This window comes from Pangasianodon hypophthalmus, chromosome 10 (assembly GCF_027358585.1).
Source record: "Pangasianodon hypophthalmus isolate fPanHyp1 chromosome 10, fPanHyp1.pri, whole genome shotgun sequence".
Lineage (NCBI taxonomy): Eukaryota > Metazoa > Chordata > Actinopteri > Siluriformes > Pangasiidae > Pangasianodon > Pangasianodon hypophthalmus.
In genome coordinates, this window is record NC_069719.1 from 7,311,654 (window position 1) to 7,327,787 (window position 16,134).

General features: G+C 36.7%; 1 protein-coding gene across 5 annotated transcripts in view; it reads right to left on the bottom strand.

Annotated features, from left to right (window-relative positions):
* zgc:103755 (uncharacterized protein LOC449988 homolog) overlaps nucleotides 1–16,134 on the bottom strand; it is a 65,880-nt gene that overhangs the window by 33,272 nt on the left and 16,474 nt on the right. For all 5 annotated transcript variants that reach the window (XR_008302535.1, XM_034308362.2, XM_053237616.1 and 2 more), the window contains 3 exons: nucleotides 6,366–6,611; nucleotides 2,477–2,612; nucleotides 1,220–1,351 (listed from right to left, as the gene is read on the bottom strand). Coding sequence is in view for 4 of the 5 variants with exons in the window: in XM_034308362.2 (XP_034164253.2) it covers nucleotides 1,220–1,351; nucleotides 2,477–2,612; nucleotides 6,366–6,611 (514 nt within the window). In the remaining variant the exon portion in view is untranslated. The remainder of the gene's footprint in view (nucleotides 1–1,219; nucleotides 1,352–2,476; nucleotides 2,613–6,365; nucleotides 6,612–16,134) is intronic.

Below are 16,134 nucleotides of genomic sequence, written 5' to 3' on the forward strand. Positions count from 1 at the left end.
ACACAGAGTCATACATCAGGAAAGCACAGTTAAGCTCTGCAGGAAAATCCAATACAAGTGTGTGCCGCAGAGAGCTTAGGAAAACAAATCAACAACTTCATTCTCATCCTCCGAGTGTGCAACACACACACACACACACACACACACACGAAAAGAAAATTAATGCTATATCTTACACCACTGTGGGGAGATCCTGTGATAAATAAGAGAAGGTGTGATGATTTCTGTTAATCAGGATTAAGATAATATTGGCAGAGTGCACAGTGCACAGTATTATTTATGCACAAAGTATGTGTGTTTGCGTGTGTGTGTTTGTGTGTCTCAGTAGCAGTTTGTAAGGCATTAAAAAGCAGCCTATAATAATAATAATAATAATAATAATAATAATAATAATAATAATAATTAAACTGATATTAAAATATCCCGAATTTGTAAAGCAGCGTTGTTCAGTTCTCAAATCTGATTGGTCAGAATGTGTTGGTTCAATTTCTCTAACAGCAGCTTGTTCTCTTGTTTCTATAGTAACAGCTTACACAGGGACTTCAATGGCAGACATTCTGCATAATCTAAGACTAATAATAAACAGATTTTACAAAATAAATGTCTCGTTTAACAAAGATAAATTTATAATCTATAATACATGCTGAGGCATGTGCTGTTATTGGAAAATAATCAACTTTGAATGGTAAAAGTAACCCGGCTTTGTGCTGGGTCGCATCACACCACCCCATCGCTGAATATTTTCCTAGAATAGTATGCTCCTTAGATAATGCTGACAAGCTACTGATAATGTCTGTGCTTAAATGAAAAAAAATGTGAATGAAAAAATGTCAGTGTTAAAAACTAAACACATTTACGTAGATACAAGTCTACATAATTGAAACCAGCAACACAAGAGGTTTTAATCATGTACTATAGTATTTAGTGCACAGTTTTGATGGCTAGAGTTACAGTTACGGCTATTTTCTTTAATACTCTGTGTAATAATCTTTCATTCACAGCTTGAAATTACTTTCCTTCTTACTTTCCTTCTTACTTTCCTTCTTACTTTCCTTTATGCTCCTCTTTTCTCGCAGGATCATTCTTCATCACTACCTCCACAAATCACTTTAGGGAAGGGTTATGGAAGGATTATGCATCATGCAATCCCTAAGGATACAAATATACTGTACATGTGGAAAACTAGGGCACTTTCACTGCTAGTCAAAGGAAAGCGTACCTGTGTCGACTTTCGACTTGACCCGGGAGAGGTCGATGTGGCGAGGGGGGCGGAGAGGAGCGGCGGGGTGACGAGGGATGGGTCTGCGTCGCTCAGAGAATTTACTGATTTTAGAAAGGGGAGCAAAGATTCCTGCAAAAAAAAAAAAAAAAAAAACAGTGAGAGGGTCAGAGAGACATTTTACAACTACAGTGTTTTATACTACAACTATACTAATAGTTCTCAAATCAAAAGCTTATTTCATTCGAGAAAAGGGGGAAAAAATAAAGACAGAACAGATCCTGCTTCCCTCTGTGCTTCTAAATAGTGTGTTGTATTAACATAATATAGGCTGAAAGATATTTCATCATTACTGAGCTATATATAGCTGGAATGACCTATTTTCAGACAAGAACACTGGTATATAAAATCTTAAGTGCAAAACGAATAAAAAGTGGACGGGGAGAGGAAATGAAAAATTAATGAGGCTCATATCTAACGACACTTGGTATGCAATAATTAAATAAATAAATAAATAAATAAATGCAGTAACACTTTCTATGAAGGTCATATGTATACTGATCCAAGAATACAGTCATAAAATATCATAATGCCCTTATAAAGACATTATAAATATTTCTAAAAAGCATTATAATTTATAGGCATGTTTATTTATAACATTTATCAATAGAAACATTTACCAAAATGCTTTAACAAAATTGCTTTGTGCAGTATGTTTAGTCGGAGACACAATGACACTTTTTTGTGATTAAATTTACATACATTTTGACTTCTAGATTATTGACAGACATATTATTTTTTTTACCTGAGCATAATAGCATATAAGTTGCATTTGTCAGCACTAAGTAAAGTGAGATTTACATCTATATATCTACAGGCAGCATTCGCAATGCTTTATTCTCATAATTTATTATATAATTTCTTGATAATCCCTCTGGTATGAAAAAAAAGAAAGAAAAAATTACCAGAGAAAACATACGTTTCATAAAGCACTATGCAATGTGGGATTGGGTTTCGGTGAAGTTTGCCATACAATATGTGTTTAAACACTACCTATAATCCATCATGTTAATAATGCATAATAAAGATAATATAAGGCATAATGCACTTTCATAAATAATCATAACAGTGCATCATGCTTTATGAATGCTTTATAGCATGATATGAATGTGTTCATAGTTTGTTATACAGTAACTATGACCTTCATTGAAAATCTTACCAAGACATCATGTAGAGAAATTAGATTTACAATTATACCATGTTTCATACGGCAGGTAAAGTACTGAACACCAGCTACGGATCCGTCATTCTTCCCCTCCGGCTGCTGAAGCTCCACACCGGCCCACAGACCCCCGGCAAACTCGGTGCTGCCACAGAACCGCAGGATCCCCACCTAAATACATCCATACCACACAAACACACTACACCATTAGACAAGAATTCAAGAGAGAAGTCTGTTCTTAATGTTCAAAAATGTTACAGGGACCACAAGCTCCGTGTGCGTAGTGAAGTCCTTGAGCAAACACAGAGAGATCTGCAGGGAATAGCAGGCAAAATTGTTTTCTAGCTGTGTGGGGTCGTGGGAAGATAATGCTCATTCAATAGACCTGTTTCATGCTTGCTTTATCATGCTCTGTCCTCCAGAGAGCAATGAAAAGTGATTATTCTTGCACAGAGACACCCACACACATACACAGCAGTGTGTATTCAGGACAGTGCAGAGCGGGTGACACTTTTTGCATACCTGCATTCGTAAACAGCCAAATGAACTCCGATAGAAATAACGTTAAAAAAGTAAAATAGAGATCAAAGAGAGCGGGGCGGCGCAGAGGCGGCCCAACGATAATGGAGTTTTGATTAGCCAATCTACGGATTCTTGCTGCTTGCTGCACTTTAGTCCCAGCGTGCTGTGGGATTTTATTAATGGCTTATTCATCTTTGTGCCTGTACAACTATGCAGTTGGAGCTCCAGAAGTAAAAGCAAGGACAATGCCAATCAGGTAGCTGTCCACTCCCTATAGTCCCTGCTTTCTTATTTAGGTCAGACGACTTGAGAACAAGAGCAACCAAGGCTGATTCTGATAATGAGCTTTAACTGAAAAATACTTAGCACTAATACATTTAGCATTCGAGGTGGCTCTGTAGCAACTGTTCAGAAGATTACAAGCTACTGTTGCTGGGTCCTCAAACAAGGTCACCTGACCTTAAACTGCTCCACTGTATCCTGACTCAATCGCAAGTCGCTTTGGATAAAAATGTTCAAAACAGAGGCAAAAAAAAGAAAAGCGTTCACCCACGAGAACGAATCGCGACAATGCCACAGCCATCCATGGCTGGAAGTCCAAGAGAGCAAGAATGGCCTCTCTCTTTCCCCTGCCAATCACAGTGACACTAGCTAATTGTGGGTGTCTGTGACCTCATGTATGCAGAAGAGGGCGGATAGCATGATCCTCCAAGTATGTTACGCTGCCCTGTGATGCAGCATGAGCAGCAGTTCGAAAATATGCAGTTGTTTGGCTTCACGTATCTTGGAGGAAGCTTACATAGAAGAATTCATTATTCTATCAAGTAACAATCTGAAAGAAAAATTCAAAGAATGGGACAATAATCACAGCTCCAAGGTTGCCAGATTTTTCAGGGTTTTTTTTAAATAACATGCTTAACATCAACTGCAGTATAATCTAAAAGAAAGACCAATATGATACATATGATACATATACGATATTACTATTTATCAGCTTATAAAATAGCACTTGATCCAGCAAATAGCGCGAACTAGACCTTTTTTTATTTATTTATTTTTTTATTCATATTAAACTAGAAGTAAGCAGCAGAAAGTGTGACGCTTAGGCAGGGGTGAGAGTTGCAGCAAGTGACCAAGCACTCATTTGTTATGGATACAACTCAATGTAAGTGTAATTCATAATTTGATCATATAATTTGATCATATTTTTAAATCCTAGTGTATTTTTAGTGTATTTTCAGCCCAAAACATGAATTTCATGAATGACAGGATGGCAGGGTGCTTAGAACAAACATACGTCCAGACAGTGGGGCTGGACTTAATACTGCTCCAGCTCTGAGATGCGTCTCTGTTTTTGGTAAACTCCACTCCACATGTGCGTTATCAGAACCACAAGTCCATTATCTGGAAAGTCTGAGGTCTGAAAACCTATGAACGCAATTTCGGTATTGACTCCACCCTATGAATGCTTAACTCCACTTTGAAAACCATATGTGTACCCTGTGTATTCCAAACATCTGACCCAATAGCAATACTGTAAACGATAACCAGTCATGACTGGTCACTGTGTGGTTACAGCTCTACATACAGCTCTAAACAAACTTCAATCTAAAGACATCTAAATATATTTCTTGCTTGGCATTTATGAAACAGTCCAACAGTGTTGATGTTCTATAAATTGTATTGCAGCTTTTAGCCAGTGCTTAAGGCAAACAATATATGAGAGCTTGCTAGCGATACTGACATTTACTTTACATTATTCACATCCTTCAGCAGCTGTGTATTAGCACATAAAAGGGTAGTCTGTTTTCTCTACACGTGTGGCTTAGCTCATCTAAAAATCTTTTCAAAATAAGAAAAGAGAGAGAATATATTTTTATATGGAATGCAGTATATTCATATTGTCTGTGTCTCGTCTAATACTTGGGATTCCGTTGGTTTGGGCAGCTGGATGTTATGGACTTCATGTTCATGTCATAGAGAAATGCAACCTACAGCTACTTATTACAGATACAATGACAGAAGAAATCCTCCTTTTGACACTGCCATCCTAATTTCCATTCCTATACATCCACATTTATTACTAATATCATTTGTTTATTCCATCTATATATATATATATACATATACACAATATATATATATGATTTTATATGATATTTTTGCACCACGCTGTTGTGGGATCAGAAATTCTTTATGTCAGACCAATAAAGTTTAGCGTAAAGCACATGCTCACCTGCAGCAGAAATGGTCATGGAGAAATCAGGTTTTCCAGACTGGATTGACTGTTTCCAGTGCAGTCACGTTTTAATATCTAACCAATTGACCACTGAATCAAACTGTGCCCAAACAGCATCTGAATTATATTTATTTGCAAGAATTTTGGTTACAGACCAATGGGAACAAAGATATTCTTTTTTTTTTTGGAAAGTGCAACACACCACAGTTCCAACCTTCTGAAAAGGCTAAGCAAAACTTTTTGTCTCTTTTTAAATGGAGAAAAAAGCCAGATATAACCAATCAGATAAGAAGTAATTACGTAATATGTAAATATATTATTTCACATTAATTAAGCTATTGAATTAGAAGAAAAGCAACATAATTGGTTAATATAATTTTATTATAGAAGATAGAACCTGCCACTATGTTTTCAGTCTATACAACTGTCCATCCGTCCATCTAATATTCGGGTTATTGCGATAGCTTAAGAATGAGTGCTTAAGCATTTGTAGAATTTATATAGAATTATCATCGAATCCAGCAGATAAAATGACTAGATTTTGGAACGGTTCCAAAATGGGTCAAAGTCACAGCAATGTCAAATGCCTGAAATATTTTTTCTTCAGTAGCTATAGGACCAGATAAGGATAAGGATAAGTCAATAGGACTAGTCATGCTGGTGGTGGAGGCCACTTGTTCTAAACATTAAATGCAATCAATTTTTGGATTCATTTGGTTTAAAAATATTAAACACTATTACAAGATTCATACAACATATTAAGCATCAAAAGCTAAGTTGTGACAAATGTAAAACAACATTGGGTTTTCAAGTGTAGCCCACACTTGGACAGATAACGGTACAAGAAGTGGTTGTGAAAGTGTAAAGGGGAGAAGTGGGAAGCTTTTGGCAGCTGCTGTTTTACGCCAGAGCCAAAACCCATACTGATTAAACATGGGCGTGGGATTCCTTAAAAGTAAACAGAAGATGAGGAGGAGAGAGAAGACTGGGAAGAGGTGTGTGCTTATTTACAATGATAGAAATGGATAAATGGGAATGTACAACCTTCACATTTTGCTTGTGGATCTAGCAGCTTCAAGATTAGCAAGATCTTGTCAATAAACTGTATGATCACTTGAAAAGTTGCCTGTTGTTATGAACTGAATTATCGGACTAAATGGTACCTTCTGGCCAGCGATGACGACCTTGTCTCCGAGGTGGATGCCCATATTGGCGAGATGTGCTTGGGCCTTCTCTGAGTGAAGGTCGAGGGCTTGCCCGGGCATGAGAGACCGAGGAGTGACAGGTTGGGGTAGAACATCCCTCAGCAACGTCCTCAGCTCTTTGGCCTGAGCTGCAGCATCTGCCATCTCAAGAGGCATGTCCAGAGGCTCAGGCACCACGTCTACAGGACACTGTCCCTTATCATTCTGCTCAAACAGAACCAAAAGCAGAGAACAGCAAACATTTATAAGTACTGACAACTTCTAATTTTTCATTATTATTTACCAAAGGGTGACTCAGTAGCCGAGAACAGTATAGTTATATGCGTAAAATTATTGGCACCTTTCAAAGAATGGGCACAATAAGTGACTTTTCTATTAAACAACTGAAGAAATGTTTGACCTTTTCTCTAACAAAACATCATCATAAAAACTTAAAAAAAAACAAAACATTTAAAACAAAGAAAGGAATGGTGAAGGAGGCAAATGAGAATCCAGAGCTTTCAGAGAGACACAGATTTCTAATCAACTATTAGATGCCATTTGCACAATAAATAAATAAATAAATAAATACATAAATAAATAAATAAATAAAATGCTTAAAGGGTTGCATGAAAGAAGTCTTTACTAAGAGCAACCCTGGAAAATGTAGCTTTTGCACCAAGCATCGCTGGAGCTAAAATAAAATAAAACTTTTTTGGAAATAAACACTACCAGCAGAAGTGTCAACATGCTAACAAGAAAATCTGATAAAGCAGAGAGAAAACTCAAAAAACTCCTAGGGTATCTCACCAAGCAACAGCAAAAAAAAAATAAAAAATCAGCAAGGCTGATCAGCAAAAATATTTATTTATTTTACCAAGCAAATAGTCCCACTTTTTCCCCACCTGAGACTCATGGATTCACAGGTCAAAGTTTGTGAGAAACAAAAGTAATGGATAACAAAATTTTTCACATCCCGCATATTCTCCCCTTTAGTGAACTGGCTTTCCTGTTCCATTTGATCTGACTGCTGCTTTAGCTGAAAAAGCAGAAAAGCATAGTTTTCAGGTGGCTTCCACACTGTCACAGCAAGGGGTCCAATTAAAAAGTGCTATTGCTAAACAGTTAATAAGCAGCTCAGCATGTTTCAGCATGGTGGGACTGTGTACAAGCCTTGCTCACCGATCCAACAGGAGCTTTCTGATACAACCTCAACCGCTTAGCTGGCACTGCCCTAAACATACACTATAATGTACAGATGTCAAACTCAAGGCCCACAGGCCAAATACAGCCTGTATGAGAACTTGCAAAAATAATATTGAGTATTTTCACACTTTATTTTTCCCCAAACACAATTTCCAGTATTCACACCAGACCGCAGTGACCACCCACATCTCGGATAGTGCACGTGGGCTCACGTCTCACAAAGCTGAGTCGCTGGTCGATGGAGTTGATGGAGTGTGGAGACAGGAAAGTTGGAAGACTACAGACATGTATGGTCTTAGCAGAGATAAGCGCATGTGACTTCTTTTTGAATCTCTTTCTTAATGTTATACTGTATATTTCATATCTATCTCTCTCTCTCTCTCTCTATGTATATATGTAGCGAGAGAGAGAGACAGAGAGATAGACATATACACACACACACACACACACACATACATATATATATATACACACACACACACACACACATACATATATATATATATATATATATATATATATATATATATATATATATATATATATATTTTTTTTTTTAAGTCGTACTTATTCCTAGAAAACATTCAGAGCCTTGGTTATTGGTATTAATTGATAGAAGACATAAAAATACATTAAAAATTAATAGCCTTAATTCTTGGGGCTCACAAAAATGCTGATGTACATATAGTACAGTTTGACACACCTTCTCTAATATATCTCATCAACATTTCTTGTGAATCCTGGAATCCAACAGCATGTATCTTCCATCCATCCATCCATCCATCCTTCCTTCCTTCCATCCTCTGTACCGCTTATCCTATAGAGGGTCGTGGGGGAGCCTGGAGCCTATCCCAGGAGCCTGTCCCAGGAGACTCTCGGCACAAGGCTGGGGACACCCTGTACGGGGTGCCAACCCACTGCATATCGCACAATCACGCACACACCCATTCACACACTATGGACAATTAAAGATGCCAATCAGCCTACAGCACATGTCTTTGGAAACTGGAGAACCCGGACGAAAACGGTGGAGCACTGGGAGAATGTGCAAACTCCATGTACACAGGGCGGAGACAGGTATAGAACCCCCAACCCCGGAGGTGAGCGGCAAACATGCTAACCACGAAGCTACCCCGCCCTCAGCCTGTATCTTGTATTAACAAATTAAAAATATATCAATCTGAAAACCTGGGAAAAAAAAACAAGGACTTCAGATGACGTTCCAAACACATGGAATTAACTTCAGAGGAGCTCACAGCTGAGTTTTCTTATTAATAAACTGCAACATTTGAATCATTTATTCATGAAAATAGTTGGGGAGGTAAATGCATCACTTTGTGTTTTCATTGTTCCTTTTTTTTTTGGTTATTTCTGTCTATGTTTAACTCAGCAGATTTGTAAATGAAGACTGCCCTTAATGTGTTTCCTGTGATTTAATTAAACAAAAATTAAATAAGAAAATAAATAGAAATGTTTAATTCCTAAATGAAGTCAGCTGCTGTTCACAGAGGGAGGTTTCCCGCAGGCCAAGAAACATTCTGCACTATGGTTCTGCCCCGAGTCTGTGCACTTCGCTTGCATTTCAGCATGGCACTCAATCAAACCAGCTGTGTGAGTCAGTCGAAAGCAGAGCAAGTCGCCTGAATATCCTACACCCTCCACTCTCTCTGCTTCTTCCACAATGCAATGCGACAGGCACAGAACTGGCATCAGGAAGCCAAGATGGCCAGCAGTAAAGTGTCACGCTTGACATTAATTGAGTAACAAGATTAAGCGTCGCAAGCAGAAAAGGGCCTACGGCCGGCAGAAGAAGAAAGACAAACACGGTTACAATTTAACACAGCCTAAACTCACGCAGTGCTTAAATATAACCAGACAGAGCTGGACCTTTCCACAATGAGGATGCCTTTCTATTATACGGATGAGGCTGAAGAGGCTTTTTTTTTTTTTTTTTTGCGTTTGTATATTTCCAGCGGACGTTATGTTCCATTATGACATGAACGCAAATGTACTGCTCGAGAGAATGAGGGTGCTTTAGATTTATCATGGGAAGGTATTCAAAAAGTCTGAGCCATAGGGCTGTGCTGCTCTACAGCACAGTGTAGCACAGCGTCCCTTTTTGCTCAGAGGTGCAAAGTGTGTGGGAGCCAAGTAAACACACACACACACACACACACACACTATAAAGCAAGCAGCAATCACATGTACGCTTATTTCTCAGCAAGCTCGATAGCAGGGTTTTTAGAGGGCATTGACCATGGACATTACAGAAAAGACCTTATACAATGGACGATGGAAGCTAAAGATGATAAACAGCTGCACCTAAAATTTTATAGAATATGATCATCTGAAAACATAATGAGAAATTTGATGCAGGCTGAACATTGCATAAATGTTTCATGTGACTTTCCAACAAATGAACAAACAGTTATGGGTAAAAATACACAGAACTTCAACGTATTACTCGATTAGTGCTGCTCTCTCACTCTCGCTCTCTCTCACACTCATAAATGTAGATGAACTCTTTCATCATTCCCAGTGGAAACATCACAGTTTTCTGAGCGGCAAGTCGAAGCAGTTTGATGTTAGGATCAGACCCAAGTTGGACGCGAGTCAGCTACAGTGAACGCATAACACACACCGTCCAGAGATTGAAAATAAATCATTACTGACATTTTGGTGCTGATCTCATCCAGGATAAAAATGAAATCAAAGTGAACAGAGCTCAGCTATTCGAGAGTTTGAAACGAAACTGAAATTCGCTGGTTATTATGGTTGGTACTCATGTTGTGTTTACTCTTATCATTTGTAGTCTTACTATTATTGTCATTACGATCACTGGGCGGCACAAAAGGAAAGCGATCTAGGCACATTAAAGCAAAGCAGACTGCACACTATGCTCTGCGAAAATATCAACAGGAGCATCTTCCTATCGTACACGTAACCTCGTGAAGCATGTTATGGCTTTTAAACAGTATCGTTAATAGCGAGTGCGAGGGCGGCCAACCTGAGCATGCAGAGCAGTGTCTGCAAGCGGGATCATTAAAAACGCAGTGAATTGCACTTACTCGAAGCTTTTCATTATCAACATGCAGTGAAAAGAACATGCAGTGAAACTGTCCCATGTCCCATCTCACTTCTGCGAGCACTGAGCACTGGTTTCGGGTCACTTTGCTCGTGAGTCAAGGTGCAATTCACGGCGTATTTTTAATGACGATGCTTGCAGATACTGCTATATATTATATATATACATATATATACGTACACACACACACACACACACACACACACACACACACACATATATATATATATATATATATATACACACGCGTGCTGTTAGTAGTATTTATGTATTTATTATTGCTAGTATTTACTGTTAATATTAGAATTATCATTACTGATATTTCTGCTGTTATTATTCATTATTATTACTTTTGCTATTGTTAAATATTAGTATTGTTAATGATTTGCTATTTATTACTATTATTATTATTATTATTATTGTTATTATTATTATTACTACTACTACTACTACTGCTGCCATTTTGCTTGCAGATTTTATTATTTTATTTGAAACATTTGGTACAAAATTAACTCCATACTACTGGTACTGTTAATATTAGTATTGTCATTATTGATATTTATGCCAGTATTATATATTTTTTTTATTGCTACTGTTTAATATTAGTATTGCTATTTATATTTCTGATATTATTTACTGTTAATATTAGTGATGCAATTGATATTTCTGCTGCTATTTCTAATGTTCGTATTGTTATTATATATTTTTTTCTTATTGTATTCCCGATGCTTTGGAAACAATGCCCTCTATACAGTCATGCCAAGAAAGCTGCTTGAATGTGAACATGAACTGAACTGGTTCTTTTAATCAAAGTCTAAATGGCATTACAGTGAAGGATGCTCATGTTGGAGCTGTAGATTTAAGCTAATTTATTCTGAGAAATGATCACCTGCATATGAAGTCCACACTTCACATACCTAAAGCAAGCTCTTGTAGATACAGTCCAGGGTTTGAAATGAAATAATTACTGGTGTTCAGTGATTTCTCTGCTACTAATATGAAGTGAGAGTGGTCATAACTATTGACTGAATCACTGCTTCTTACTGATGCACTAACCACACAGCTATCGCGCCATGCTCTCTGCTGGAGCTCACTGCAATTCTGAGACCTCATGGCTATTAAACGTTGCCACACTGCCCTCAAGTGGTGCAATTTATCATAAAAAAATCCTCTACATATCACTGATGGAACGCTTAAGCTTCAAAACAACGCAGAACAAATTTGTGTCTAATTTTGTCTGTAATTTTTCAATGCCAAATGTTATGGGATATTTCATTGTAATGATATTTCTCTGTGAATACGCAACCATGCAAAGACATCATGTTCAATTCTCTAAAGAACCTCTATTTAAAATCATCCTGACAGTGAAACGAAAAACAAGAATCAAAAGCACAGTACATGAACACTGATCAAGGTCAGTCTTCATGGATATGCAGTACTCTTATCCCTTTAGTATTTTTTTTCCCCCAACAATATTATTCCTCCTCCATCGTTTTACTAAATGCTCTATTCAGTGCTGTCCCACTCCCCAGGACATGTAGGCTCTGATTCACTGCCAACTCTGTCTGTGCTGTGCAACAGGCATGGAACCACACACTGTGTATCATATCAGAGAGCTACATGAATGATTTCATGAATAATGTATTATACAGCAGGAAAAATTGAAACTGTCTGACTGAAAGGCTGTTCCATCAGCTCTGTATTATAAACCAAATAACGTCAATGCCATAAAACTGAGTAGAGAATCTGATTCACTAAACAGACGAATTAGATAATTAACACTAATTCTAGTATCACGTTGATCCCAGGGCTGGGTGATATGAAGATATAATATTGATCGGGATAAATTATGTCAGAAAACGCTTTTCTGGGATATCATGAATATTGTGATACCTTTTTATTTTATTTTTTTTAAAATAATTATAAACTGACTGGTAGAGGCTGTTAAAATTTTGCACTTAATCTTTCAAATATTTATAAATAAAACGTATTTTTAAATCTAAAGGAATTTTTAAAATATATATTTTTGCAGACATTAAATACAATTACAAATGTATTTTTGTAGACATTAAAAACAATTACATTTTTTTAAATGAAAAATAATAAAAGAGATATCACAATATCCATGATATCTCAGAAAATGCTTTTCTGAGATATCGTGGATATTGTGATATCTTTTTATTAATTTTTTGTACATAATTAGAAACTGAATTTTAAACCGTAAAATGTTAAATATTAATTATTTTAAATTAAGTAAATATGCAATTCTCTATGTAAAAATGAAATTACATTTCGACATTAAATAAAGACTCACTACTGCATTAGTGGGAAATTGTTTGCAAACCTAAATATCATGATACATATTGTGAATCACTGAAATGCTTTAATAATCATTACTATTTTTATAGATTTAGCAAACCTCAAAATTAATTAAAATGTGTAATCACGTGTATTATTATTAGCAACAACAACAACAACAATAATAATAATAATAATAATAATAAAAAATACATTTTATTTTAGTGAGCTTTTCAACTTATATGGATAAAAATGCTGAACTGCACTTGATTGTGTGTGGTCAGTCACTTGCTGTAACTCTCAACAGGAGACTTTTTCAGCTCAGCTAGCGTTTTTCAGCCCAGCCTAAGCTTCACACTTTCTGCCGCTGCACTTCGAGTTCAACATGCTGTTAGATGAGTTGGATCAAGTTCTATTTTATAAGCTGACAAATAATTCATTTTGTCCTAGGGGTATGTAAACTTTTGCAATTAATAAATGAAGAAATCTAAAATAATAATAAAACAACGATATTTTATAGAACAGTTATCACTACCTAATTTCTAGGCTCGAGATACTCAATAAAACAACAAAATGTAGAATTATTTTTACAGTACACTGCAGTTGCTTGCTGGAATCTTCTGTGCAACGAGCAGTACTTCAGGGGAAACTGAGAGGAGACTGGCTGATCATTTTGTCTAGCAATTTTCATACCATCAGAATGAAGGATTTCTCCTTTCCAGAGGCAAGACACTTCAACAGCAATGGACATTAAATTAATTACATAGCTAGCTGCGTTTATGGAAGCAATGAAGTGAGAAAACTCAGAGGGATAAAAAAAAAAAAGAGCTTATTTACACTCAGAACTTTGGAATGAATGTCATGTTTTGACAACCAGTACTACATCTACTATTTGATATATCAACAGGTTTCACTTCCTACAGCTTCAGAAGCATTTTGTTTGCAATATTCAGCACTATTATAAGACATTTGCTGTGACTGGTGGATGTGATGCGGCCCAGCATGAAGCAGAGTTACTGTTACCATTATTTTGAAGTGTTTTATTCCCCTTATACCACAGCACTTTACTGATTACAGTTTTTATTTATTAAAGAACAACAGCTTCATTCATTGTAGTGGAATGTCCATAAAAAAAGGTTCCACTTACGTTATCACTTATATTACAGCAGCTATAATGTGAGATGTTCCTTCACCAGCCTCTCTTTTTCTCTCTCTCTCTCTCAAAGTTAATAAGACGAAAAATCCAGCTTGTTATTTTACCAAGAAACTGGAAGGTTCTGTCCTGAAGACTTTCCCATGTCCGAAAGTTAAAGTTACAGCTTTACCCCTGACCGTTACAGAAAACTTCTCTATACAGAAAACTTCACCATAATCTCCTTACAGAAAACTTCGCCATAATCAACTAATAAGCAGTTTTTTAAAATCCGTTTATGTGGAGCGTCCGCCATTCGAGTCTCCGTGCAAGTTGTTACTATGGTAACGATAGAACGAGTGTATTAATAACAAACCTGATTTGCCTTTCAGATGGAATTACAACAATTAATCCATACATTCTAGCCTATCAGATTTGACAATTCAACAGCGTTTTGGTATAAATTGTATACATTATTACACAATAAAACAACTACTGCTAATATGAGTTGTAACGTATCTGAGCGGCAAGATAAACATTATGCAGCTCCAATCATGACATCACTATAAAAACCTCTGCTGATTGATCATGATGGTCAGTCACAAAGAAGGTCAGAAGCCTCAGGTCACAAAGTAATTTGATAAGGAGTACGTGTGTGTGCGTGTGTGTTTGTGCGTGTTGCCAAACGCAACACCCGGTCCATCGAAAATGCTGCATTTTTCATAAGGGTAAACAATATCAATAATTACCATTCAGAAAGTGTGGAAGCTGCTGTTTGAGCAGTTCAGGACTTCTGGCTGTAATGCCTTGTGAGTGTAAAATGAGTCTAGGAAAAGAAATGAGTATGGCTAATTTAACTTCATGCCCCTGGGAGCTGGCTGAAAGAGAGAAATAAAAGCCAGTCACGCGTCTATATGTGTGTAAATGAAGCTACATCCTGTAAGGCTGTTCCATGCTATCCTTAAAAAGGAATCTGAATATTTAAAATATATATATATATATATATAGATAGATAAATCCAGCAAGTAGTAAGTACAAATACTGTGTTGAGTTCATACATCATTATGCGCTTGGAGTGTAAAGTGTGGAATACAGCGCTACAAAGGGACAGCCCCATTATTCAAGCACAATTACTCTTAGACGTTCAATACGTTAAGGTCTCTGGATCCAGCACATATTGTTAAACATGAAGTACTTAATATACATTTAATCTTCACATTATGTACAATAAATACTGCAGAAATAAATCTTTACTGCTTATTCTCTTCTTACAGTATAAGTTACAATATTCATTTCTATGTGGTGAGCCGCCAAGTCATATTTGCCAAACGTAACAAATCGCATGACCAAGAAACCTCACTTGGCCAAGGCAAAATGAGATTAAATTCTAATTTCATTAATATAAAATGTTAACCCAGATAGCAGGTCATATTTTGGGATAAAATCCTGAGGGCAAAAGAACATGATGTGCTTTAATCAACTATTGTTGTGCAAATATTCTGAACAGGGTGTTATGAAGGATTAATACACTTAGGTGCGTGCTGTTACAGGAAAATAATCAGTGTTTTCTGAAGTGTTTCCTGAAGTGGTTTTGTTCTGTTTATACCACAGCAATTTGCCAACACTGACAATTTTTAGTAAAGGTTCAGCAGGAAAGATTAGTCAAAATTACTCAAGACTGGGTCTCTACTGGTTAAATAGGTGAGTTCAAGAAAAATTGATTCATTTTAATTCATGAGCACACTTCACATTCCTGCCCAAGTGTATAAAGCTCCGCCCCCATACCCTGGCTCATAGAGTTCAACTAGAGTTAGCGGTCATGACATCACTATTATGCACACTTGGCCATTTAGCTGTAATAAGCCCTTATGAGTGCTGATCTTCGGTATTAGCTGCTCAATTCAGCTGCTTGAAAGTCAAATTTTAACACTAAAACACACAAAATTTAGCTTCATGATTCATGATTTATGAGTATGGTCATGAATGCCTTCACTTTTTTTTCTTTGTTATAATTGATTGATTCGTTA